The sequence below is a fragment of the Ictidomys tridecemlineatus genome, chromosome 6, assembly GCF_052094955.1.
Source record: "Ictidomys tridecemlineatus isolate mIctTri1 chromosome 6, mIctTri1.hap1, whole genome shotgun sequence".
NCBI lineage: Eukaryota > Metazoa > Chordata > Mammalia > Rodentia > Sciuridae > Ictidomys > Ictidomys tridecemlineatus.
The window spans coordinates 7,641,392-7,668,690 of NC_135482.1; the positions used below are offsets into that span (position 1 = coordinate 7,641,392).

The 27,299-nt window shown below is 40.6% G+C and overlaps 2 protein-coding genes across 3 annotated transcripts in view; both read right to left on the reverse strand.

Annotated features, from left to right (window-relative positions):
- The window catches only part of Tnrc6b (trinucleotide repeat containing adaptor 6B), a 248,970-nt gene that overhangs the window by 168,901 nt on the left and 52,770 nt on the right, over nucleotides 1-27,299 (reverse strand). For both annotated transcript variants that reach the window (XM_078052689.1, XM_078052688.1), the window contains exons 2-3: nucleotides 24,330-24,404; nucleotides 12,517-12,607 (exon numbers count right to left, since the gene is read on the reverse strand). In XM_078052689.1, the coding sequence (XP_077908815.1) occupies nucleotides 12,517-12,607; nucleotides 24,330-24,404 (166 nt within the window). The remainder of the gene's footprint in view (nucleotides 1-12,516; nucleotides 12,608-24,329; nucleotides 24,405-27,299) is intronic.
- Fam83f (family with sequence similarity 83 member F) overlaps nucleotides 1,342-27,299 on the reverse strand; it is a 122,125-nt gene continuing 96,167 nt past the window's right edge. The window contains exons 6-8 of the transcript XR_013440224.1: nucleotides 24,330-24,404; nucleotides 12,517-12,607; nucleotides 1,342-1,487 (exon numbers count right to left, since the gene is read on the reverse strand). The gene's annotated coding sequence lies outside the window, so the exon portion shown is untranslated. The remainder of the gene's footprint in view (nucleotides 1,488-12,516; nucleotides 12,608-24,329; nucleotides 24,405-27,299) is intronic.

A 27,299-nucleotide genomic window follows, 5' to 3' on the forward strand; every position in this document is an offset into this window, starting at 1 on the left:
CTTACACAATGCTATTATTAAGTAAATAATATGTACATATGTACCATACTGAATGGTATAGTTTAATTTCCTTTCCTGTAAATAAATTACCTTTCTTTATAATTTTTAATTTTTCTTGGAACCAGCAATTGAAGTTCCTCTTCTCATTCTTTTTTTTTCTTCCTTTTTTTTGCTTAGTGTTTATTTTTATTTTTCACTAATTCATCTTCAGATGTTCCCAGCAGAGCTAGAAGTATCTTTTTAATCAGGCCAAACATCTCAGGAGATCTGCTAATGTCCTGAGTGGAACATTCCTTGGGCTGGTCTCCTATTCCATCTTGCCTGTTTGCACCCTAGGTTGCTAAATCACTGCTGTCTTCTCCTTCATTTCTGAAATTCCCCCTCTCTCCTTTGCTGGATTATCTGTCTCTCAAACCTTTTCTTTTCTTTTTAATGGTTTACTCCCTGGTCAAGGTGGAACACATATTCCAGTGATCTCCTGATTAAAGATATACAGACAGATAATTTGAGCCCTTGAATGAATGAAATGTCCTTATTTTATCTGCACATATAATAAACTCACAGAACTTTTCAAACCCACATACTTAACTGAATACAGAAATTCAAGTTAGTGAATGTTTCCCCAAAATATATCTTTTGCTAAGGTCCTGGGGACTGAACCCAGGGGCACTCTACCTCTGAGCTACATGCCCCCCTACACACACTTTTTTTTTTTGAGATAGGGTCTTGCTAAATTGCCAAGTGGACCCTGAACTTGCAATCCCCCTGTCCCAGCCTCCCAAGAAGCTGGGGTTATAGCCTCACATAAGATGCTTGATAAAGATTTACTAACTGGTGATTCTGTTTCTCTTCCTCCTACTTCCTATGCACAATTCCCCCAGGTCCTATTCCTGGACCCATCTCTTCAGATTCTGCCACAGCAATTTAATCTGAAGTCATAACTATCAAATCTTGAGTGATTTCTAATTCTGTACTTCCAGCCCGACCTATCCTGTCTCCAGCACTGTATTTTCACTTGACAGATCCCGGTCATACAGACAGTATACCAGCAACCCAAACCCCACAGGTGAGAAAGAATCCTCCTATTCACTCCAGAACTTGCTTTTTTGTTTATGGGTCCTACTTTTGACAGGAACACCCCATCTTCCTAGTCTCAGCTTGACAACTTGATGTCACCCTTCATATCTCCTTTTCTTCAATATCAAATAAACTACTAAATCCTATCCCTTTTATAAATGGCATATTTTTCCAATGGCCTCCTCTATTCTAGGTGCTGGAATTTATTTATTTATTTATTTATTTATTTATTTTTAAAGAGAGAATGGGGGACAGAGAGAGAGAGAATTTTAACATTTATTTATTTTTTCTTAGTTCTCGGCGGACACAACATCTTCGTTTGTATGTGGTGCTGAGGATCCAACCCGGGCCGCACGAATGCTAGGCGAGCGCGCTACCGCTTGCTTGAGCCATATCCCCAGCCCTAGGTGCTGGAATTTAAAAAGAAAGAATACATACTTTCTTAAAGCTGAAAAGTTAATTAATACATTGGATGGCAGAATCATGTTCAAAATGGTTTCAACAGGAGCCAGGGCTATTGGCTTATGCCTGTAATCCCAGCTATCTCAAAATTACCAAAAAAAAAAAAAAAAAAAGAGGGAGAGTAGAACTGCGGGTGGGAGCTCAGTGGTAGAGTGCTACTGGGTTTGATCCTCAGAACTACAAAAAAGGGGTGGGGGTTCCAGCAGACTAAGAGAAAGGTAGAAGCTCCTAAAATTTTTTAAATTGAAGTATAATTCACAAAGTGGAAAATACTCAGGTGTAAAAATTGATTGACTGTTTGATGGTACTAGAGATGGAACCCTGGGCCTCCTACATGCTAGGCAAGCACTCCACCACTGAGTTACATTACCAGTCTTTCTTAAATTTTTATTTTACAACTGGTCCTTTGCCTAGGCTGGCCTCAAAATTGTAATCCTTCTTACACCATCAGAGGCTGGGTAGTCCCATCAATGGCTGTCTGCAGGCTGGAAAGCTGGGGAAACCAGCAGCTGCTCAGTCCAAAAAGCTGGGTGCCTTAAAACAACAGGGACCCATGATACATCCTCAATCCCATTCTGAGTCTCTGAAAGGCCCCTGGAGCCTTGGTGTGAGTCCATATTCAAACAGAACCACCAGCCAGTAAATCTTTATCAAACATCTCAGCCTCCAAAATAGCGGGGATTACAGGTGTGTTCCACTGAGCCCAGCTAGCTTTTTTACATTCCTCATGGTGTCATCTGATTAGAAGTGCAAAATTTTTAAATGAAATTCAATTGAACAAGTGTTCTCATTTATCATTAGTGCTTTTGAATCTACCAAGAAATTTTCATAGTCTTCATACAACTGTGAAAACATCTGTTGACACTGGGATTATAGTCGTGTGCCAACGTACTCAGCTCAAATTAAGTTTTGTGTATAATGTCACATGGTGGTCATGATCCATGCATTTCCATATGGTTATATAATCTGACAACCTCCCCTCAAAAGACATTAGTCTTTAGACAATTTTTTCTAATTGTTAAGTCTTTTCATTAGGTTCAAAAGAATCGATGTGTAACTACAGAAGGGGCAAGACCAGCACTACAGTAGTGTATTGGACAATGTGATTGGCTTCTGAGGTAAAAAGACTTTTTTTTTTTTTTTTTTGGTGCTGGGGATTAACCCTAGAGTCTTGTATACACTAAGCTCAGGATCTATGACTGAGCTACATCCTCAGCCCAAGAAGCATTTCTTGGTTAGTAAAAGAACCACAAATTTGGACCGGGAATGTGGTTCAGTTCTAGAACACTTGCCTAGCGTGCATGAGGCCTTGGATTTGATCCCAGCATTGAGAGAAAAAAAAGAAGAAAGAAATGAATTTAGCTGACACATCCTTTGAAGATGATTTTGACTGGTCAAAAAGAAGTAGAGTGCAGTATACAGCTTCCATGAAGTTCCTCAGAGGAAGGGATAAGTTCTTTCCTTTTTCCCATGTGGCATGCAGATGTGATGGGGCTGGAGCTCCCATTACATAACAAGGTGGAGGCAACACACGAAGATGAAAGAACAAACAGAAGTCACAAGCCACTGAAAGGGCCACGCATCCTGGACGACCCGGCCAGGCTGTTAAGAACTAAGAACTGTCTTCATGTATTAGAGTCGTTTACAGAAGAGGTAGTAATTTTTATCCTACCTTATTCTAGAAGGCAGGAACAAGACAAAATGCCTTAAGATACAAAAAGTATAAAGTAACAAACAGCACAGGCAAGGCCCTGGGTTGGATCCTCAGCATCACATAAAAATAAATTGATTAATTAATTAATGATGTTGTATCCAACTGCAACTAAAAAATATTTTTAAAAAGACAAATTGGAAGCAAATATTGTCTTTTTAAAAATATTTATTTACCACCGAGCCACAATCCCAACCCCTAATTTGTCTCTTTTCTTAAGGAAATAAAACGAATGTAGAGTGAAGAGTTGAGGACCCCTGTGTGGGCTGTCTAAAGTCTATATCTGCCTCACTCTCTCCCCACTCCCCATCCCCCACTGCTAATCTGGTTTTCAACCCAGGGTCTCACACATGGTAGATACTCTACCACTAAGCCGCACCTCCAGCTCTTCCTCATCTCTTAAAGGATGCTTAAACAACACAATGGTTCTTCATCCACTGACTGCCCCCCAATGCCACTATAGTATGCCTACAATCTGCATAGGAATCACATGGGCTGCTTACAAAGAAATTCTAGATCCCAGGACCCAAACTCTTGAGATTCTGTTTCAGTAGATCCAAGGTGGAGCCTGGGCATCTTCATCTTAAAAAGCATATGAAGTGTAAATCACGACCATAAACGAGTCAGGCACGGATGCATGCCTTTAATTCTAGAGACTTGGTAGGCTGAGGTAAGAGGATTGCAAGTTTGAGGCCAGCCTCAGCAATTTAACAAAACCCTGACTCAAAATTTAAAAACAAAACAAAACAAAAACCCCACAATTTTAAAGGGCTGGGATTTAGCTCAGTGGTAAAGCACCCCTGGATTCAATCCCCAGTACAAAAATAAAACAAAACAAAAACACAAAAATAAACAGAAAAAAAATCCACAATGAGGTAGCATTTCCCATTCACAAGAATGGCTAAAATAAAAAACAGAAATAACATGTGTTGGTGAAGACAAAGGACCAAGAGGAAACCTCACATATTTCTGGTGGGAATCTAAAATGGTGTGGCCATTTGGAAAACAGTTTGGGCAGTTCCTCAAAAAGTTAAACATAGGGGCTCAAACATATGAGCACTGGGTTCGATCCTCAGGACCACATAAAAATAAATAAAGATATTGTCTATCTATAACTAAAAAATACTTAGAAAAAAAAAAAGTTAAACGTAAACCATACGGCCAGCAATTCCACTCCTAGGTATGTAACCAAGAGAAGTGAAAATATATATTCAAACAAAAATTTGTACAACAATGTTCACAGCAGCATTATTCATATTAGACAAAAGTATAAACAACTCAAATATACATCATCTGATTAATGGATAAACAAAATATGGTATATCCAGCCACAGTGGGATACTAGTCAGCCACAAAAAAAAATGAAGTACTGATATGTGCTAAACATGAGAACATCTGCTAAGGGAAAGAAGGCTCACACTGAATTCTAAAACACATGTTGTATGAGTCTACACACATGAAATGTCCAAAATTGGCAATTCCAGAGCCTGGTGAGGTGGTACACATCTATAATCCCAGAGACATGGGAGGCTAAGGCAGAATAGCAATTTTGAGGCCAACCTCAACAACTTACCAAGATCCTCAAAAACTTAGTAAGACACTATCTCAAAATAAAAAAATAAGGATTAGGGAGGTATCTCAGTAGTAAAGAGCCCCTGGGTTCAATCTCCAGGATGAAAATGAAAAAAAAAAAAAAAAACAATAACAAAAATCCCTGGCAATTCTATACAAACAGAAAGTTGATTAGTGATTGGATTCCAGGAGAAAGGAAACTGGAGTGACTATTAATGGATATAGAGAGGTTTTATGACTAGAAATGGCTGTACAACTCTGTGATTAAAAAAAATTGAACTATATACTTTAAATGGATAAATGTGTGTGTCTCTGTGTGTGTGCACTCAGAATTTACCCAAGGCTTTGCACAAGCTAAGCACATGATTTACCATTGAGCTATATACACCCCTGGCAAATGGGTAAATTTTATGGTATATGAAATATAGCCCCCCCCCTTTTTTTTGGTGGTGCTGGGGATTAGAACCCAGGCCCTTGTGCATTCGAAGGAAACCTTGAGCTATATTCCCACCCATTTTTTCCCCTTTTTGCTATGTTGCCCAGGCTGGCCTCCAACCTGGGATCAAGTGATGCTCTTGCCTCAGCCTCCAGAGAGCTGGACTCCAGTGAAGTGTACTTTAATGAAGCTACTTTAAAAAGTAAAGATCCAGGTGCAGGGGCACCTACCCATGATCCCAGCTACTCAAGATGTCAAGTCAGGATGATTGCGTGTTCAAAGCAGCTTATGCAATGTAACAAGATTCTGTCTCAAAATATAAAGGGCTAGCTATGTGGCTCAGTGGTAAAGTAGGCCCTGGATTCAGAAGCAAGAGAGAGAGAAGAGAAAAAAAGAGGAGAGGAGGGAGGAAAGGAAAGGAAAACACCTAAGATAATTTTTATGAATATTAAAGTCTAACACACAAAGGCCCACTGGAATAGTTCCAGTTGGGCCTTTTCTCACTTCCCAGGCCTCATTTATTCCTATGTGTTAAGAACTCCCAATGTACACCTGGCCTCCTAAGCTCCAAAATGCCTGCTAAATATTTTTACCGTGAGTGCCTGCAGGCACTTTCAAAATCCAAACCCTCCATACCCAGTTAAAAACAATAATGGGCTGAGGATGTAGCTCAATAGTAGAGCACTTTTGAGGCCCAAAACCACACACACTCCCCAAACCACAATGATAACAAGAGTAACTTTTACAAAAAGTCCCTCTATTGGACTCTGATGCTTTTCTGATGATTAGACTGGGGTAATGGGTTTTGGGGGAGGTCATGGGGTAAAGTGCTATTTCATTACCTTTTATTATTATTAAGGTTACACACATTAAACATGATATCACTGTTAAAGCTGACCTTGGTCTCCAGGCTGAGGTAGGTGTTGTTATGATAGGTTTCTCCTCTATATGAACCACATTTAAGGAGTAGGAAGTTAGGTTTCCTTGAGGGTGGAATGTCTACATAAATCATTTGGAGTTCTTCTGCCTGGGATACTGGGATTTTTAAGTCCTTAAGTTTTGGTGTGGTATAACACACAGCAAGATGTCTGAAACATACTCAAACCTTCTCACCATCTCTCATCACGCTTTACTACTTACCTGCTACATGTCACTCCCTCTGCTTATGACACTCCTCTCCTCCCCACCCACCCAGCAACAAACCAACTTTTTATTTTATTTTTTAAATATTTATTTCTTAGTTGGACACAACATCTTTATTTTATTTATTTATTTTTATGTGGTGCTGAGGATCGAACCCAGGGCCTTGCATGTGCTAGGCAAGCACTCTGCCGCTGAGCCACAACGCCAGCCCCCCGATTTTTTTAAAAAATATTTTTGTAGATGTAGATGGGACAGCATGCCTTTATTTTATTTATTTTTATGTGGTGCTAAGGATTGAACCCAGTGCCTCACATATGCTAGGCAAGTGCTCTGCCACTGAGCTATAGCCCAATCCCCAACAAACCAATTTTTCTTTTAAATATTTAGTTTTAGGTGGACACAATATCTTTATTTTATTTTTACGTGGTGCTGAGAATCGAACCCAGTGCTTCACACATGCTAGGCAAGCGCGCTACCACTTGAGCCACATCCCCAACCCCAACAAACCAATTTTTAAAAATCTTTCTTCTTCTCACAAAATCCAGTTCAAGTGTCACAGTCTCCATTGTGGAGCTTCTTTCCACGAAGAATTCACCACTTTGGGCTAGGCACATGTTTACTATCAGTATCATGGTCCGATTAGCATGGCTCCCTCTCTCACCTTGACTGAAGTTCCCCACATGCAAACACTAATGTCTTACATGACCTGGCATGCCTAAACAGGGCATCAACAAACAGCAGGTGCCTAATAAGTGTTTCTGACTTAAATAATTAATGACTATTTTATTGAGAATGACTCTTCTGTGATGTTATTAGTAATATCTCAATTTAAAAAAATGATGGAGAAAGGATGATATAGCTGGGGTCCAAGACATGTCAGTAAATCAACACCACAGCTAAAACCTCCCTGGCAATAGACAGCTCTGCTCTGAACAGCTTAGATCAGACATACAAAGAAAAATGATCATTGCATTCGACAAGTGAAAGCCACATATGACAGATAGAATATATTTTAGATCAATAGGCACATAACTGTCAAATAAAGTAGGTGAGCTGATTCTTTCTCTAGGGGATTCAGGCCAATGAAGTACATATCCTTGCCTTTGGAGTTCCTGATAAGTCACCAAAGACTTTTTTTTACAGAACATAATTTTCTTACCTAACCTCAAAAAGCACGGAAAAATAAGATGGACTCTTGGTTAGCTGTGTTAGTTCTATTCAGTTTTCTCTCTCACATACATAGCAGCAAAGTTAAATAAGGCCTGAAGTGGTCCTTGGGAAAACTATAAGTAGTAGTTGCTAAGCCTACAAAGAACATATTTAAGAGCTTCTTCTGAAGTTTTACCTTGATAATAACTGTCAACTTGTCTTCTTTCAGTACTTTTTTTTTTTTTTTTTTTGGGTACTGGGGATTGAACCTGGGGGTACTTTACATTGAGTTAAACCCCCAGCCCTCCTTTTGTTTAATTTTTTTTATTTTGAAGCAGGGTCTTGCTGAGTTGCTTAGGGCCTTGCTAAATTGATGGCCTTGAACTTGTTATCCTCCTGCCTCAGCCTCCTAAGTTGCTGGGATTACAGGTGTGTGCCAATGTGGTCAGCTGCCATTCTTCACTTTGATACAGTTGCACTAAATCGCCGAATGTCTCACCAAGTTGCCCAGGCTGGTCTTGAACCTGTGAGCTCCTGCGTTGGCCTCTGAGCAGATAGATAGAAGGCATGTACCATTGTGCCTTTTTATTCAAAGGCAGCCACAAATTGTTACCAAAAATACTATGATAAATTTCTGCATTAACATGAAAGCATTCCAAATACAAGATTTTAAACAAAAGGCAACACAGGGAGAATAAAACATAAAAACCTGAATTGAATTAAGACTGATGAGGCTGAAGTTATACTCTAACTTCTGATTAACAGAAGCGTCTACTTCAAGTATAAGAAGAATGTTCTTTCATGTTTTTAATCTAATTGATTTTAAACTGATAAACTATTAAGTAAATAAAAAATCAAGAAAACCAGCCCCCCATCCCAGCCAAACAAAGGTAAAATCTGACTTTATGGCATAATAAAATATTCTATTACATGCTCAGTAAGCAATCTTCTAATTACCCCTCAGCTTTCCAGGGAGAGATATATTAGTAGCCAGGGAATCCTAGAATCCAGTCTTCATTAACATTATATTTCATTATAAAATAATGAATTAGGATCTTGGGGAAGTGTGTATGTGTACCTCAGAAATCCCAGGGTGTATGTGTCTTGAGAGTCCTGGGCATGTGTGGAGGTGATTCCTAGGGCCTGTGAGTTTTATTGGTTCTGACAGAGCTCACTGAGACTTAGGGTCTAGGTACATCTAGTGTAAGCCTACAGGCTTCTGCCCTGGCTACAGAAAGAAGAAAGAGACCTGGTGAGATGGGGAAAAAAAAGAAGACGACGAGATGGCACGTGTCCCCCCTCCATGGACCTGATCACAACCCTGTTGAGTGGTGAAGTTCAAAATCATGCTGAAGGAGCTGCTGAGGAAGGGACTCACTTTCTTACAGCCAAGCACACAATGTGCAAGGGCAGACTAGCGTGTGTCCTCTCTGGAATCCAGTGAATCAAAGCAGGAAGCCAACAGGCAGTGAGCATGGGTAACAGGAGTCCATTGACTTTTTAAAATTTTAACAACTATTGATATAAAATTCACATAACATAAACATATTGAAATGAACAATTCAGAGGGATCTAATGTATCTGCAATGCTGTGCATCTACCACTTCTATCTAGTTCCAAAATGTTTTCATCACCCTATGTGGAAACCCCATATCCATTAGGCAGTTACTGTCCATTCCACATCTCGCTCCTCCAATCTCCAGAAACCACCTACCTGCCTCTGCCTATGGATTTATCTATTCTGCACATGTCCCCTATATGGCATGATGCAATATATGATCTTTTGTGCCCAGTTTCTTCCACTCAGTATGTTTAGGGGGGTTCTTGGTGCCATTTTGACTGGTCTCCACTTTGGCTCTGGTGAAAGAATAAGCATCCCATAGAGAATACTCATGGTAGTGCAGCAGCAGAGGGCCTCCCGCCTTGGGGGATCCTTGGTAGAGGGCAAGGCGCAGTGCTGGAGACTGTTTCAGAAGACAATGTGAGGTACCTAGAGGCTCCCAGAAGAAAAGGTCCCATGTGACCACATCAGGAAAGAGCCAAGGAAATTCAGGACATGGAGCCAGATAGAAGTAGATAAACACAGATAACCTATTTGTAGATTGGGTTTGACAAAGAAAAAAATTCCTTCCGTTTTAAATGAAAAACCAACAAATTATCACTTAAAATTTATAATAGAAAAATGTCTGAAAAGCACAAGTGACTGCTTCTGTGCAGCAAGAACAGGGTCAGGCTTTTACTTTCAGCCTCATATACTTCTGACTGTTAATTTTTTACAAGTATATTAAACTTTCATATTTTTTTAAAGAGAGAGAGAGAGAGAATTTTAATATTTATTTTTTAGTTTTCGGTGGACACAACATCTTTGTTTGTATGTGGTGCTGAGGATCGAACCCGGGCCGCATGCATGCCAGGCGAGTGCGCTACCGCTTGAGCCACATCCCCAGCCCCTAAACTTTCATATTAAAAGTGAAAATATAACATGATTCTATACCTAGAAGACCCAAAAGGGTCTACAAAGAAACTACTAGAACTAATAAATGAATTCAGCAAAGTGGCAGGATATAAAATCAACACGCATAAATCAAAGGTATTTCTGTATATCAGCGACAAAACTTCTGAAATGGAAATGAGGAAAAACACTCCATTCACAATATCCTCAAAAAAAATAAAATACTTGGGAATCAACCTAACAAAAGAGGTGAAAGATTTATACAATGAAAACTACAGAACCCTAAAGAGAGAAGTAGAAGAAGATCTTAGAAGATGGAAAAATTACCCTGTTCATGGATAAGCAGAATTAACATTATCAAAATGGCGATATTACCAAAAGTTCTCTATAGGTTTAATGCATGCCAATCAAAATCCCAACGGCATTTCTTGTAGAAATAGATAAAGCAATCATGAAATTCATATGGAAAAATAAAAGACCCAGAATAGCAAAAGCAATTCTAAGCAGGAAGTGTGAATCAGGTGGTATAGCGATACCAGATTTCAAACTATATTACAGAGCAATAGTGACAAAAACAGCATGGTACTGGTACCAAAACAGGCGGGTGGACCAATGGTATAGAATAGAGGACACAGAGACTAATACACAAAGTTACAACTATCTTATATTTGATAAAGGGGCTAAAAGCATGCAATGGAGGAAGGATAGCATCTTCAACAAATGGTGTTGGGAAAACTGGAAATCCATATGCAACAAAATGAAACTGAATCCCTTTCTCTCGCCATGCACAAAAATTAACTCAAAATGGATCAAGGAGCTTGATATCAAATCAGAGACTCTGCATCTGACAGAAGAAAAAGTTGGCTCCGATCTACATATTGTGGGGTCGGGCTCCAAATTCCTTAATAGGACACCCACAGCACAAGAGTTAATAACAAGAATCAACAAATGGGACTTATTTAAACTAAAAAGTTTTTTCTCAGCAAGAGAAACAATAAGAGAGGTAAATAGGGAGCCCACATCATGGGAACAAATTTTTACTTCTCACACTTCAGATAGAGCCCTAATATCCAGAGTATACAAAGAACTCAAAAAATTAAGCAATAAGAAAACAAATAACCCAATCAACAAATGGGCCAAGGACCTCAACAGACACTTCTCAGAGGAGGACATACAATCAATCAACAAGTACATGAAAAACTGCTCACCATCTCTAGCAGTCAGAGAAATGCAAATCAAAACCACCCTAAGATACCATCTCACTCCAGTAAGATTGGCAGCCACTATGAAGTCAAACAACAACAAGTGCTGGCGAGGATGTGGAGAAAAGGGTACATTTGTACATTGCTGGTGGGACTGCAAATTGGTGTGGCCAATTTGGAAAGCAGTATGGAGATTCCTGGGAAAGCTCAGAATGGAACCACCATTTGACCCAGCAATTGCCCTTCTCTGACTATTCCCTGAAGACCTTAAAAGAGCATACTACAGGGATACTGCCACATCGATGTTCATAGCAGCACAATTCACAATAGCTAGACTGTGGAACCAACCCAGATGCCCTGCAACAGATAAATGGATAAAAAAAAAATGTGGCATCTATACACAATGGAGTACTACGCAGCAATAAAAAATGACAAAATCATAGAATTTGCAGGGAAATGGATGGCACTAGAGCAGATTATGCTTAGTGAAGCTAGCCAATCCCTAAAAAACAAATATCAAATGTCTTCTTTGATATAATGAGAGCAACTATGAACAGAGCAGGGAGGAAGAACAGGAAGAAAAGATTAACATTAAACAGAGACATGAGATGGGAGGGAAAGGGAGAGAAAAGGGAAACTGCATGGAAATGAAGGGAGACCCTCACTGCTATACAAAATTACATATAAGAGGTTGTGAGAGGAATGGGAAAATAAACTAGGAGAGAAATAAATTACAGTAGATGGGGTAGAGAGAGAGAAGATGTGAGGGAAGGGGAGGGGAGATAGTAGGGGATAGGAAAGGTAGCAGAATACAACAGTTACTAATAGGGCATTATGTAAAATTGTGGATGTGTAACCGACGTGATTCTGCAATCTGCATTTGGGGTAAAAATTGGGAGTTCATAACCCACTTCAATCTAATGTATGATATATGATATGTCAAGAGCTTTGTAATGTTGTGAACAACCAATAAAAAAAGAATGTAATAACTGTAAAAAAAAAAGTGAAAAGATAAAATGATATTCTAATAGTGAATCATAAAGTTCCAGTCAAATTTGTTTTAAATTTATCACACAGAATAACAAGAACATGAGCCCCCAAATAAACTTTTCCTCCTCTTAAAAGAAAAAAAAAAAGAATAACAAAAACAGATACTGAGAAGAAAAAAAATCTTTCCAGATCTAGGTTAGGTTCTAATTTAAATCAATCTAATTTATAAATTCACCTAAAACACAACACCCACTCTATTCATCCACTACCTCTACTATTGAATTTCTACTCAAATTCTTAATATTGTAGGTACGTTACTGACCTTGGAACTGCTTTCTTCCGACACTTCTCCCTCATTAGTTTGCATGGGAACAGACTCTGTGCAAAACTCTGCAGAAAAACACAGCTGCTGCCTGAAAGAGAGATAAGGAGAGAAAAACGCATGTAAGGAATTTGGGCAAAAGTTTACTTCCCTAAAGATTTAGACTGAAATTTTGTCACTGAGACCATGGATCTTGTGAGGAGATGACCTTAGGCACTTTGTGTGTGTGCACGCGAGCGCTAAGTTACCACGTGCATCTTAGGTAAGAAGAAAGATGGAGTGAGGCGGAGCAGGAGTCTTCCCCTATGCTGGAGGAGCAAGATAACTGTGAAAGGCTTAAGGCACTGGGATATTAATAGCTCTAGATTTCTTTCCCAATCTTACGTGGCTCTTGGCAGAAGTGATAATGGAAATCTTCAACGGTTCTTGCAGTCAACACCAACCTGCCAGAAGGACGCAGTGAGCAAGGCGGTGTGCCAGCTGTTGCGCTGCAGCAGGTCACACCGCTGGATATTGGGCTAGGTTGCTGGACCTGGCCAGGTTTTCTGGGTTTATGATTTATGTTAACAGACTTGTTTTTGTAACAAAAATGAAAGTCCATTCTAACAGGTGGTCCACTTTTTTTTTTTTTTAAGAAAATACGCCTAGCCAACTAAATGTCGGCTAATTTATTTTGATAAAACACTAGGCTAAGGCTGGGGATGTGGCTCAAGCAGTAGTGCGCTTGCCTGGCATGTGCAGGGCGCTGGGTTCGATCCTCAGCACCACATACAAATAAAGATGTTGGGTCCGCCGAAAACTAAAAAAAAATAAATAAAAAAATAAAAACTCTCTCTCTCTCTCTCTCTCTCTCTCTCTCTCTCTCTCTCTCTCTCTCTCTCAAAAAAAAAAAAAAAAAAAAAAACACAAGGCTACTTGTGGGGTAAAACAACAAAGAATAGTAATTTTTCCTTTCAATACCAATCAAGCGAAAGTTTGTTAAAATGACTGAATTACAATATTCCAAAAGGAGTCAGTGCACACCTGCAATCCCAGCTACTCAGGAGGCTCAGGCAGAAGAATTAAAAGTTCAAGGCCAACCTGGGCAACTTAGTGAGACTGTTTCAAAATAAAAAGTGCTGGGATGTGGGTCACCTAGCATGCATGAGGTCCTGGGTTCCGTCCCCAGGACCACTCCCCTAAAAAAAATTTTTTTGAAATAAATAAAAACTTAAAAACCTCTCAAATATTTTAAAAGACTGACAGCTACAAAATGTAAAACCTAAAATGATGCTTGTAACACATGCTTTTCTGTGTGCAGAGACATCTCTTTGTGAACACACCAGGGCATGGCAACCCCTTCTGGTGCAGGTTTCTTAATAGCCAGCTGCAAGACCTGAGGCTAAGAAGGCACTTCTGGGTTTCCACGGCTGTTGGCTGGGGAAAGGGGGTATTCAAAATATCTAGTGAGCTTGCCCAACAAGGTTTTTTGGGAACAAATATTTATTTACATGATGTGAGTTTACAACTGGTAAAGCAGAAATTCTCACGCAACCTCCATTCACTTTCACGTGTTACCCTGTGCTGCCCAGTCCCCCAACACACACACACACACACACACACACACACACACACACACAAAGGTGCACAGCAAGTAAACAGGCTCTCTCTAGTTGCTTTTGCCCTTCACTGTTTTATGATTGTTGTGTAAAAACAGGATTGCTCTTTCTATGAAAATTAAGTTGACAACACTTGAAAAAATTCAAAAAACAACCAGCAAGATATGAACTGCAAAGCACCTCCCAACCGTCCTCCTATCACAGGAAGGGAGGTGGGTTCTCGCAGAGGATGCACTCCACACACCAAGAATTCCCTTCCTCTCCCAGGTCTGCGCTCTCAGCCAGCAATGGTTACTCTCTGCTCTGAGCCCTGGGGCTCCACCCAGGCTTCCGGTAGGAAGGCAGGAGAGGAAGGAGGCAGGCCATGGTGTGCTCCTCTACAAAAGGCCACTGCTGTTGTATGGCAGACTGCTTGACCTACAGCTTTACCACCTCCCCCCTTCTCTTGTCCAGCCCTCGCTTTCTTACATCTTTCTCGCTGACCTTTCTCTGACCTTCACTGCTCTTTTCCTCCCTGATTCCTCTTCCCTGCCCCAACAATAAACAGCTTTCTGTCCTCCCCAACCTTCCTAACCCCCACTTTCAAGGTTATTATCAAGACCTTCCCCCAGACATGGACCTCACTATGCTGCCCAGGCTAGCCTCCAACTCCTGGGCTCAAGATATCCTCCTGCCTTAGCCTTCCAAAGACCCAGGACTACAGGTGTAACCATGGCACTCAGCTTAACCAAACACTTTTGCCCCTACATTCACTTTCTAAAATCCATCATTTCCTCACAAGATCCCATCTATTCATCAAGGCCTTATTAAGTCTTACCTTTTCTCCTTATAGCAGCCCTAAAATTTTCAACATGTTGGAGAAGAAATTATTAAGGAAGAACAATGGACCTGTACCCATCCAGTGGACAACCTTTCTATTGTTAGGCCTGAACGGGCAGGAAGCAGTGACAAGCCTAGAGACAGTCACAGCTGTAACTCAAGTCAGACACAAAGGACTATGTATATGAGACGTTGAGAAAATTCCCCTTTATCTCATTTCCCTGGGGAACATCATTTTCCTGAGGATTGAATGTAATAGGTCGAAGGACATGCAGATGGCCACTCTCAAAGCTCCCTCTATTCTCCTATACTCAATCCCCAGTTCTCGCTGAACATCTCCCTGTGCCTTTATGCTCACAGGATGCTGCTTCCCTCTCCTGCTGGCTCCTCTCTACCCCAAAGGAGAAAAAAGCTTGCCTTGAAGAGACTTATCTGGAAGGAGAGCCAAGGCGGGTGGAGCTCAGCCCTTCCTTCCCTTGGGAAGGAGCTACCACTGGGGAGCAGGCGTTCTTCTGGCTCTTGTACCCCTAAATGCAAGACCCTCACAACTACCTACAACTAAGTAAGCCTGCCGAATTCTGAGGCTTACTATTAAGAAGTCCACTTAGCAGTATCTATGTGTAAGTCACATTCTTCAATACAGCTTTGTCAGTAACAGAGACAATAGTTTGGTCTCTCAAATGCTTTCCTTTTTTATCTCATTTCTCCACTGGTATACAGCTCAGTCAAGGGGACTTGTAGTACTATTTATTAGGTCTCAAAGAGCCTAATATCTAGTGCATAAGACTGATATCTGGATAAAAAGACAGGAAGTAAAATTGGGGGGCATGAAATACATGTGGAATTTTTGAAGCTTCAATTGGAGGCCAGGACTTTGGGCCTTTAATGAGACACGAAGGATTCTCCTGTAGATGATTACATTAGGCCACACAGGTTTTTACTTGTGTATTAGCTTTTTAACTATTGAAGCTTATAAACTATAGGCCACACAGTATTTTGACCTTAACGGTAACTGTAGTTATGGCAACTTTGTCGTCAGATAAGTGATTGTTTCTATAGAGACAAGGCTGCATGTACTAGGCTCAGAAATTTCGGCAAAGACTATGGGGGCTTTGAAAGTCTCGCCAAGAAACAAGCCACAATCGTGACGGTGGTACTGAAAGCTCATCTAAACCAAACTCCAGCTGTGCAGGCGGTCTCAGCATACACCGTCCACTTTGGCCTAGTAAGCAGACGCCATGTATGCTAGCTTCAGCACAGGGTGTTAGCAGGCATGGGTGGCTTCAGTGTACAGAGGGCTGCTGCTTGACCTTGAATTATGCTGGCATAGCTCTTCCTAAGCTGGCATGGCTGAGGAAAGATTAGACTTTAGGGAAGAGTCTTCATTTAGGCCTTTCAGACATCAGAAAGTGGGACATTTATTCGCTGCATACAAGCTAGAAGACAGGTGAACTTCAAAGAGCACGAGTCTTACAAAGTGAGCAAAGTTGTCCTTTAAAATTGTTTGTGGACTAATAAACAGTACACAGTTAAGCCCAAGGGGAAATGGAAAGGAAGAGGTTTCTGTCTACACCAGGAAGAAAGGCAGGAGGGAAGCGGTGAAGGGAGGAAGGGGCTTGGCAGACTCTGGTGTCTGGACTTACTTATTGGTAAAGACCAATGCACTAGGAGACAAGAGCTGGGGAGCTAGGGGAGGGGAACCTTCTCCCCATCCTTGTGGGACAATGTGAATGTTTTAATATCATGAACTTACCATAACATGACTCATGCTGTTGGGGTGAAGAGACTTACCTGATTATTGTCTCCGGAAAAAGAAAGTGAATCTGGACTTACACTGGCCAGCCCTCTCTGGCCCCTTTCCAAGAGGGGAGCCTATTAGGCTCCCTGCCCTCCCTCTTCTACTAGGCAGGCCTCTCCTAGATTAGAGCTATGGGCTGAGCACACTTGTTAAATCCTGGAGTTCTGAACTAAGAAGCCTATCTGCCCTAGGTATGTCAGCTTTATTAGTAATAAAAGTGACATTCTGATCTCTACCTGTCTTATTTCTTTGTCAAATACCTCTGCTGGTTTAGAACTTGGGCAGGGAAATGATTATTATTTATTGGGTCCAATTCTATCCCAATTTGCATCTGAGTCTACTCCTCACAATTAAGTTCAGCTTCTGTATCTGCCTACGCTGCTCCATCATCCCATGACCATGACATCAGTAACATACCTTTCCTTCCAAAGCCCTCAATAACTTCGCTATACCCAAAGGACACACTATTCGGCACTTTACTCAGGCAAATCTTTCCCTCTCTCCACACAAATGTGCCAATAACTACCTATGAACAATCGCCAGTCATACCTACTATCATTTGGACATTAAATATCCCCTCAAAGGACCTTGTATTAAAGGGCTGGTCCCCACATTGGCACAATTGGGAGGCAGAAAGTCCTCTAAGAGGTGGGGCCTAGCAGAAGGTCTTTAGGTCACTGGGAATGTGCCTAGGACTATAGGTGTGTTCTACCATGTCTGGCAGGAATCATTTTTAGAAATAAAAATTGCTGGGTACAGTGTCACAAACCTGTAATCCAAGACACTCAGGAGGCTAAAGAAGGAGGACTGTAACTTGTCTCAAAATAAAGAGGGCTGGGATCAGCTTATTAGTTGAGTGCTTGCCTAGCATGTGTAAGACCCTGGGTTCATCTCCAGTACCATTTTAAAAAAAAAAACCTCCGGAGATGGTTTCAGAGAATTGCATCTACTTTATTGCACAGCAAAAAATAGCTTTTATAGTGGGTATGTGCCAATTTACATATAACAATCACAATAGGCCAGAGGTGACACACAACATTTCGTATTACAGGAGTCCAGACACCAAGAGTTCAGAAACTGCCATGTAGGCAGACCTTGTACCAACAGGGGAATAACTTCTTGTCAAAGGAGCAAGGAAATGGCAGTTGCCAGTGTTCTGACAGCACTCTGTCCCAAAATATAGCTTTCTATGTTAGGATTTCCCTGCTGCACAAAGATAAGGATTCCTCCATGAAGGTCCAGAGTCAGGCCCTGCAACAAATCCCAGTTTCTTGGGAGTCTGAGGCAAGAGGATCACAAGTTCAAAGCCAGCCTTAGCAACTTAGCAAGACCATGTCTCAAAATAAAAAAAATGAAAAGGGCTAGGAGTGTAGCTCAGTGGAAAAGCACTGCTGGGTTCAGTCTCCACTACTTGAAAAAAAAATAATAATCATAATATTTTGTTTTTAGTTGTAGTTGAACACAATATCTTTTTTTTTTAAGAGAGAGAGTGGGAGGGAGGGAGAGAGAGAGAGAGAGAGAGAGAGAGAGAGAGAGAGAGAGAGAGAGTATTTTTAATATCTATTTTTTAGTTCTCAGCAGACACAATATCTTTGTTTGTGTTGAGAGCCACAGCCAAAGGGGCCCTGGATCGAACTGTGGTGCTGAGGATGGAACCCGGGCCACACACATGCCAGGCGAGCGCGCTACCGCTTGAGCCACATCTCCAGCCCCTGAACACAATATCTTTATTTTATTTATTTATTTTATGTGGTGCTAAGGATAGAACCCAGGGCCTTGCACATGCTAGGTGAGTGCTCTACCGCTGAGCTACAACCCCAGACCTGCAAAAAATTTTTTAAAAAACTAAAACTTTCCCAACCAACACCATATAGTCTGCCTACTTACATTTTATTGATACCTGCTTTTCTTTTCATCCTTTCTTTGCTCCCATTTTTTTTGTTGTTCCTTTGGAATTATCCTTAATAGTTTTATTTATTTATTTATTTATTTATTTTTATTGTTGGTTGTTCAAAACATTACATAGTTCTTGATATATCATATTTCACACTTTGATTCAAGTGGGTTATGAACTCCCATTTTTACCCCGTATACAGCTTGCAGAATCACATCAGTTACACTTCCATTGATTTACATAATGACATACTCTTGTCTGTTGTATTCTGCTGCCTTTCCTATCCTCAACTATCCCCCCTCCCCTCCCCTCTTCTCTCTCTACCCCCTCTACTGTAATTCATTCCTCCCCCTTGTATTATTTTTCCTTTCCCCTCACTTCCTCTTGTATGTAATTTTGCTTAATAGTTTTTATTTTTATTTTTTTATAATTTTTTTAAATATTTATTTATTTATTTGGGTTTTTGGCAGACACAACATCTTTCTTTGTATGTAGTGCTGAGGATCGAACCTGGGCCACATGCATGCCAGGTGAGCACGCTACTGCTTGAGCCACATCCCCAGCCCTCCTTAATAGTTTTTAATGTGTTTCTTTAAAAAAAAAAAAAAAAAGCTTGATGGGTAGTGGGGTACAGTTCAAAAGTAGCCCTTTTCATTTTTTTTTTTTTTTATTTTGAGACATGGTCTTGCTAAGTTGCTAAGGCTGGCCTTGAACTTGTGATCCTCCTGCCTCAGACTCCCAAGTAACTGGGATTTGTTGCAGGGCCTGACTCTGGACCTTCATGGAGGAATCCTTATCATTGTGCAGCAGAGAAGTCCTAACATAGAACGCTATGTTTTGGGACAGAGTGCTGTCAGATCAAACCTAGGGCCTTAGTGCTGTCAGCATCAGTGTGGTGCTGAAGATCAAACCTAGGACTTTGTGCAAGCTCTACCTCTGAGTTACACACTCCCAGCAATGATGACATTCTTGTTTGAAGTTATGACTTATAGTTGTGTCTAGGGTCTAAGTCAATGTTACTGTCCTTCTGACAAACTGGAAGAATCAAACAGGCAATGCACAGTTAACTCTGGGTTCCCCTTGGGGACTGTCAGAAGGTATAAGTATCAGTGCTGTCATGAAAAAGTCAAGGCAAAACCCACTTAAGTTAACTGGAGAGGTGAACAAGGAAGGCCAGCGCTGTCATAAGATGATGTGCAAGCACAAGCATTTCATTCTGCCTCAATGTGTCACTTCACCTCGGAGCTGTCATCAGTGTACCATACATGTAAGTGATGGATGGTCTTGGCCTGGCACTGTGCTCAGCACACACAGGGCAGGACTCAACAAATGTTAATGGATAAATATGAGTAATGTCACTTAGATCCTGAGCAAGGTTGTTCATAAAAGTTGGCACATGCCAGGCGTAGTTGCACACACTCGTAATTCCAGCAGCTTGGGAGGCTGAGGCAGGAGGATCCAAGTTCAAAGATATCTGCAGCAACTTAGGAAGATCCAGTCTCAAAATTAAAAATTAAAAAGGTCTGGGGATGTTGCTCAGTGCTTTAAGTGCCCCTGGGTTCAATCCATGGTACCAAAAAAAAAAAAAAAAAAAAAATTGGCACATATGCTAGTAGTTTCAAAGCCCTCCAGGATCTAGCCTGTCTCTGTCTCTCCAGTTTTTTTTTTAATATTTTTTGGTTGTATAGACACAATATCATTCATTCATTCGTTTGTCTGTTTGTTTATTTATTTATTTATTTATTTATTTATTTTTATGTGATGCTTAGGATCAAACCCAGTGTCTCACACGACCACTGAGCCCCAGCCCAGCCCTGGCTCTCCAGTTTCACCTATCTGATTTCTTTGTTCCAGCCATGCTGAACTTATAGCTCCACAATATGCCAGTATGCTTCAGGTTTTCATGTTTTAATTCATATTATCCTGCCTGCCTTTCTCTCCCCTATGCCAAGAAGGGACACCCTGTTTATCATTACAGACTCAGATTTTAGAAAGTATTCCCTGACCCCGGTAGAAGTGATGATTCCTATCTCAGTGGCCCTAGTGGATACTGTTTGAATCTTATTATTAAATTCATTGTGTTGGGCTGAGGTTGTGGCTCAGTGGTAGAGCGCTTGCCTGGCACATGTGAGGCACTGGATTTGATCCTCAGCACCACATAAAACTCATTGTGTTTTACTGAATTTATTTGTTCACATAGATGCCTCTATGTAATAAGGATCTGCCTGTCATCCTCTTGATATCAGACACTAAATCTTGTTATTCTCTTTATTTGGTCCACTTAAAATTGTATTCCTGGCATTTAATAGTATTTGGTAAGTTCCTTTTTATTTAAAATGTATTACATACAAAGAACTCAAAAAGTTAAACAACAAAAAAACAAATAACCCAATCAACAAATGGGCCAAGGACCTGAACAGACACTTCTCAGAAGAGGATATATAATCAATCAACAAATATACAAAAAAATGCTCACTATCTCTAGCAATCAGAGAAATGCAAATTAAAACTACTCTAAGACACCATCTCACTCCAGTAAGAATGGCAGCCATTACGAAGTCAAACAACAACAAGTGCTGGTGAGGATGTTGGAAAAAAGTACACTCATACATTGCTGGTGGTACTGCAAACTGGTGCAGCCAATTTGGAAAGCAGTATTGAGATTACTTGGAAAGCTGGGAATAGAAGATTTGGGTCAAATGGTGATTTGACCTAGCTATTTCTCTTCTAGGACTATACCCAAAAGACCTAAAAACAGCATACTACAGGGACACAGCCACATCAATGTTTATAGCAGAACAATTCACAATAACTAGACTGTGGAACCAACCTAGATGTCCTTCAATGGATGAATGGATTTTAAAAAAGTGGCATTTATAAACAATGGAATATTATTCAGCACTAAAAAATAACAAGATCATGGCATTTGCAGGAAAATAGATGGCATTAGAGCAGATTACGCTAAGTGAAGTTTAGCCAATCCCTAAAAAACAAATGCCAAATGTCTTCTCTGATATAAGGGGGGGTGACTCAAAATGGAATAGGGAGGAAGAGCATGAGAAGAAGATTACCACTAAATAGGCAAGAGAGGTGGGAGGGAAAGGGAGGGAGAAAGGGAATTGCACGAAGAAGAAAGGAGACCCTCATGGTTATACAGAATACATGTATGACAATGTGAGGGAAAAAAAAAAAAAGAAGTGTGTCACTTTAGATTGTGTAGAGAGAAGTGATGGGAGGGGAGGGGAGGGGAAGGGGGGAAAGAAAGGACAGCAGAATAAAATAGACATTATTATTGCTGTGTATATACACGTAACTGCATGACCAATGTGATTCTGCAACCTATACACTCAGAATAATGAGAAATTATACCCCATCTGATTCAAATGTATGATATGTCAAGATCATTGTACTGTCATGTGTAACTAATTAAAACAAATTTTTAAAAAAGTATAAAGAAAATGGTAGAATAAAAAAATAAAAAATTAAAATGTAATACATATGAATGCAAAAAACATCTAGTGAGTTTCTGCCACATGTCAAATGGTGTTGGGCTAGTATGGTGTAGTAGAATAAGCTTTGACTTTGAAGAAACAAAATCCTTCTTCTTTGTCAGTTATTAGGTGTATAATCTTGGACAAGTTATTAACCTTCTTTTTGTCTTTTTTTTTTTTTTTTTTTTTTTAGTACTTGGGATTGAATTTAGGAATGCTCTACCACTGTGCTACACCTTCAGCCCTTTATAAAATTTTTTAAAATTTTGAGACAGGGTCTTGCTCAGTTGCTAAGGCTGGCCTCAAACCTGTGATCTTCCTGCCTCAGCCTCCCACATCACTGGGATTACATGGTTGCACTGTCATACTTGGCGTTAACTTTTAATCCTTAGTTATTTTCATTCATACACTGGGCAGGTAGAAGTACAGAAGGATTAAACAAGGAATGTATGGCTTTACTAAGGTGTCCAGCAGTGGCCAACAGGCCTAAGCATGCACAAAGCCCTGGGTTTCATCCCCAGCACAATAATGAGAAAAAAAGTTAGTTCTTAGTTCCTGGTTCAAGTGTGCTGTTGCCAGTAGAGTGACTACAAATATGTAATTTCAAAAAGCTAGAAAAAAGAGATTTTTGGATGTTATCACCATAAAGAAATCATGAATGTCTGAGGAGACAGATGTTTAACCTGACTTAAAACATTACAAGGTGTATACATGTATCAAAAATATCAGATGGAACCAGACAAATATGTACAATTTGTATGTTTTTATGTATCAGTTAAATAAATTCATTTTAATTTTAAAAAGTTCCTTTCCAAGAAGCCTCAAAGAGTTTACAGAATAGTAAAGATGATGGACACAAAAATACTCACATTAAATTAGGGGTAATTTATTATCATAACAACAATAGGAGTTCTCTTTTTAAAAATATTTATTTTTTAGTTGTAGTTGGACACAATACCTTTATTTTTATTTATTTTTATGTGGTGCTGAGGACCAAATCCAAGCCCTCCCATATGTGAGGCTAGTGCTCTACCACTGAGCCACAACCCCAGCCCCACAAGAGGAGTTCTTAAGACACATGAAAAAGGAATTCTATAGCAGTCTGGGAGAACAGGAAAATAGGAAAGGTAGAAAAAGGAAGAGCAGGTAGCTGCATTTTGCTACACTCTAAGCAAAGAGAAAAGCATCAACCAAGGCACAAAACCATACACATTTAGGAAACAGAAAATGATCTGGTTAGACTTATAGACTTGAGGGCTGGGGGTAAAGCTCAGTGTGTGCCTAGTACACATGAGGCCTGGGTTCAATCCTCTGCATGGCAAAAAGAAAAAAACAATCAAAAGACTTATAGACAGGGATTCCCCACAGAAGCCAGAATCCATGCCTGGAATTAGATTTTGAAGGGGTTTGTAGATTAGCATCAGCAACCACTGGGAGCCACAGAAGCTGTTTCAGCAAAGCAGTGACATGGCTAAATCTCTCATCTAGAAAGCAAACCCAGGCAGGAATGTGCACTGCAGAATGGAGCAGGGAGACCAGAGGCAGAGAAGCAGGCAATGTTCTCACTTAGAACTGCGCAACTGCTAATCCTAGTAAGGTCCTGCTTTATAGGATAAAGTACCAAATGTCAGTAGCCATCTGAACACCATAGCTTGTCCCCTCTCCCTCCCTCCCCGTGCCCCTTTCTTTTTCTTTGTTTTATGTAGTGCTGGGGGTCAAATGCAGGCCTCATGCAAGTTAAGCAAGTATTCTACCACTGAGCTACATCCCCACCATCAATACCAGTGCAATTTAAAGGGACCAAAGTAGGAATTCAAAAATTTCCTTCTATAAGAAATCTGCAAAGAAGCAACAACATCATAACATACTTTCCTTTGTGTGTGTATGCAGTGCTGGGGATTGAACCCAGGGCCTTGTGCATGTGAGGCAAGCTCTACCAACTGAGCTATAGCCCCAGCTCTTTTCCTTTTTTTTTTTTTTTTTTTTAACCTTTAAAAAAATGTTGTTTTTTTTTTTTTAGTTGTAGATAGCACAATACCTTTATTTTACTTATTTATTACTCTGTGGTGCTGAGGATGGAACCCAGTGCCTACACATACCAGGCAAGTGCTCTGCCACTGAGCTATGGACCCAGCCCATTTTCCTTCTTTTTAAGATAAAGACTCTCCCATTCCATTACCAATACATGGTGGATGTCAATTTTAAAAACTTACCTTTGACAGTATCTTGGGGCAATGCAGGCCTGAGACAATGAGTCTAGGTTACATTCAGTGCAAAAAACCAAAACCCTGAAAAGAGAAAAATCACAATGAGCTACATGCTCCATGGAAGACACCAGAGAAAAAGTGGATCAGGAAGCCCCATCCAAATCCAGCTCCCTGCTTCACAGCAGCTGGCCTGTAAGCCAGTGGCCGGGCCTCCCAAGCGAAGACTTCCCCATCCAACACTAGGGCAGTAACAGCATCCTCCTCAGAAGGTTCTTTTGAAGTTTAATTATGTGTGAAAGGCCTAGTATAGGGTAGGGCACCAAATGCAAGCTCAGTCAAGGCAAGTGGCTATTAGGAACATAAACTGGAACACTTTCTAAAGGGACATTAAAACCTATTATCAAAACTTTTTTATTTACTATTTTACCCCCCAAAACACCAAAATGCCTTTTCAATGTCTCCATCTGGATGTCTCACAATCACTACAAACTCAACTTGTCCCAAACTCCATCTTCACTCTGCCCAAGTTCCTCCCATCTCCACTGTCTTTATCAAGGCAGAACCTGAAGTTCGTTCTTGGAACCTCACCTACCCAAGAGTCCCTCATATAAGCCCTACCATTTCTGTTCTCAACATCTGTATCTCAAATCCACCATAATTCTTCATTTCCACTGAGGTCATCACTTTCCCTGTGGAGGCCTCTTAGCTGTTCCCCGCTTCTACTCTTGCTTCTCCCCAATCCATTCTCAAATAATGGCTGGAATTATCTCTTCAAATTAAATTAATAGCAATCTGCTAATGAATGCAGTGACAATTTTATGATGTACTAAGATATATTCAAATGTCTGAATATGTTGATGAATGAACATATAGATAGATATCTGTCAGTATACAGGCATCTGAAGATCTGTGAAATGGCCAGTGCCTTCATTTTACAGAGGCAGAAACAAGTATTAGGTTCTCCAGCTCAAGACTGCACCTACTGTGTGTGACAGGGTGGTCAAAACAATGGTGAGCCCAGCCTCAGCTTATCTGTGATCAGCATCTGAACTGCTGTTAGAAAGCTCTTTGGAAGTCGGTCCCTTTATTTCACAATCAACTTAATGCTTCTGTCCATGAGAGCACATTCCACTCCTGGTGGCTACAGGCTGTTAAGTGTAGTTTTAGTCCCATATTATGTTCCAGTGCTGGAAATGTCACTTTAGCAAATCCTGAAAGCATCCGGTGACCTTATCTGTCATCACTTTTACTTATTTTACTTAATACCCTTTTAGATCAATAAATCTCTGACGGAACGGTGTTGAGAACCCATAATTTTTGTTTGTGTTTTAGTTTTTTGGTACTGGGGAATGAACCCACAGGCGCTTAACCACTGAGCCACATCCCAACTCATTATACATTTTATTTAGAGACAGGGTCTTGCTAAGTTGCTTAGGGCCTTACTAAGCTGCTAAGGCCGACTCTGAACTTGTGATCCTATTGCCTCAGCCTCCCCAGCCACTGGGACAGATTATAGGAGTGTGCCTCCACACCCAGCAAGAACCCATATGTTTTAAATTTTATTCCTATCTCTCTATTACACACACTGTTGTCCTAGCAATGCAATGTGTCTTTTTCTTTTTTCTTTGTACTGGGGATTGAAGCCTGGGTTGCACTACTACAGAGCTATACTCCCAGCACTTTTTATTTTTTACTTTGAGACAGGGTCTAAGTTGTCTAGGAGGGCCTCAAATTTGTGATCCTCCTGTCTCAGCCTCCTGAATTGCTGGGGTTACAGGCCTGTGCTACTGCACATTCCTGGTGCAATGCCTCTTTTTCAAAAGCAAATTTGACCTTTGTGGATGTGCACTGACTTGTTGTATTCAGTCAATAACTACCCATTACTTTAGGGTCAAATCCAAAATCTCCTCAGACCTATCTTATCTTCCCATTCTACCCATAAGCACTGTGCCTGGTTTCCTTGTTGCCCACACTCATGCACTAATGCCTACTGAGGGCCCTTTGCTAATTCCCTTCTACTCATCTTTTATCTGTCTCCTTTGAACCCAGGAGCTTTACCACTAAGTTACATCCCCAACCATTTTATTTTTTGTTTTGAGACAATGTTTTGCTAAATTGCCTCAAATTTGTGATCTTCCTGCCTCATTTGCTGGGATTACAGGCTTCTGCCATCACGCTGGCTTCTACTGGAAATTTTCTGTGCCTGCCTGGCTGGGTGAAGTGCTACTCTCCTTTGAGGTAGATCATCTTATACTGGTTCTGTCCACACGGATGTCTTCTTCACTGACAGCAAGGACTGTATCTTAGACAACTTTAAATTAGGTTGGGCGGGAGTTCAATAGAGCATAAATGGAACTAAACCCCAGTGGAATCAAGGAACTTGGTACTTTAGTGCAGATGTTTCCTCCCACTGAACAGCACTGCAACAGCTCAAGAGCTAGCTGGTCTGGTCCTCACAGAGGCCTCAAGAACCATAGGTTGGTTATGTCTGACCCTCAGCACCTCAGAGAACTATCAGATTTTTAAATTTTTTGTCAATTAACCATAGACTATAAAAGAATACAGACTGATTTTTAGTTCCCTATTTTAATCAAAGATTCTGCCCAAGTTAAACCACAACTTCTTTGGATTTATCATTAGTACAAATTCTGTTCCAACTTCACAAAGTAGCTCATTATTACATATGTTCTTAACAGACAAGAAGACAGTGACCATCTCAGTCCTTTGCCTGCTCTGTCGTGAGTCTCAGACACTTGCCAGCGTTCAGTGAGGGGAAAAGGATAATGGCAGTTAATAGCACAGGTTAAGCAGGCAAGGGAAAACAGGCAATTTTCCAAGTACTTTTTTAATTTTCCGCCCCTGGAGATGGGGTCTTGCTATGTTGTTTAGGCTGGTCTTGCACTCCTGGATTCAAGAGATCCTCCCACCTCAGCCTCTACCCACCTGGGACTCCAGGTGCACTCCACACCCAAGCAC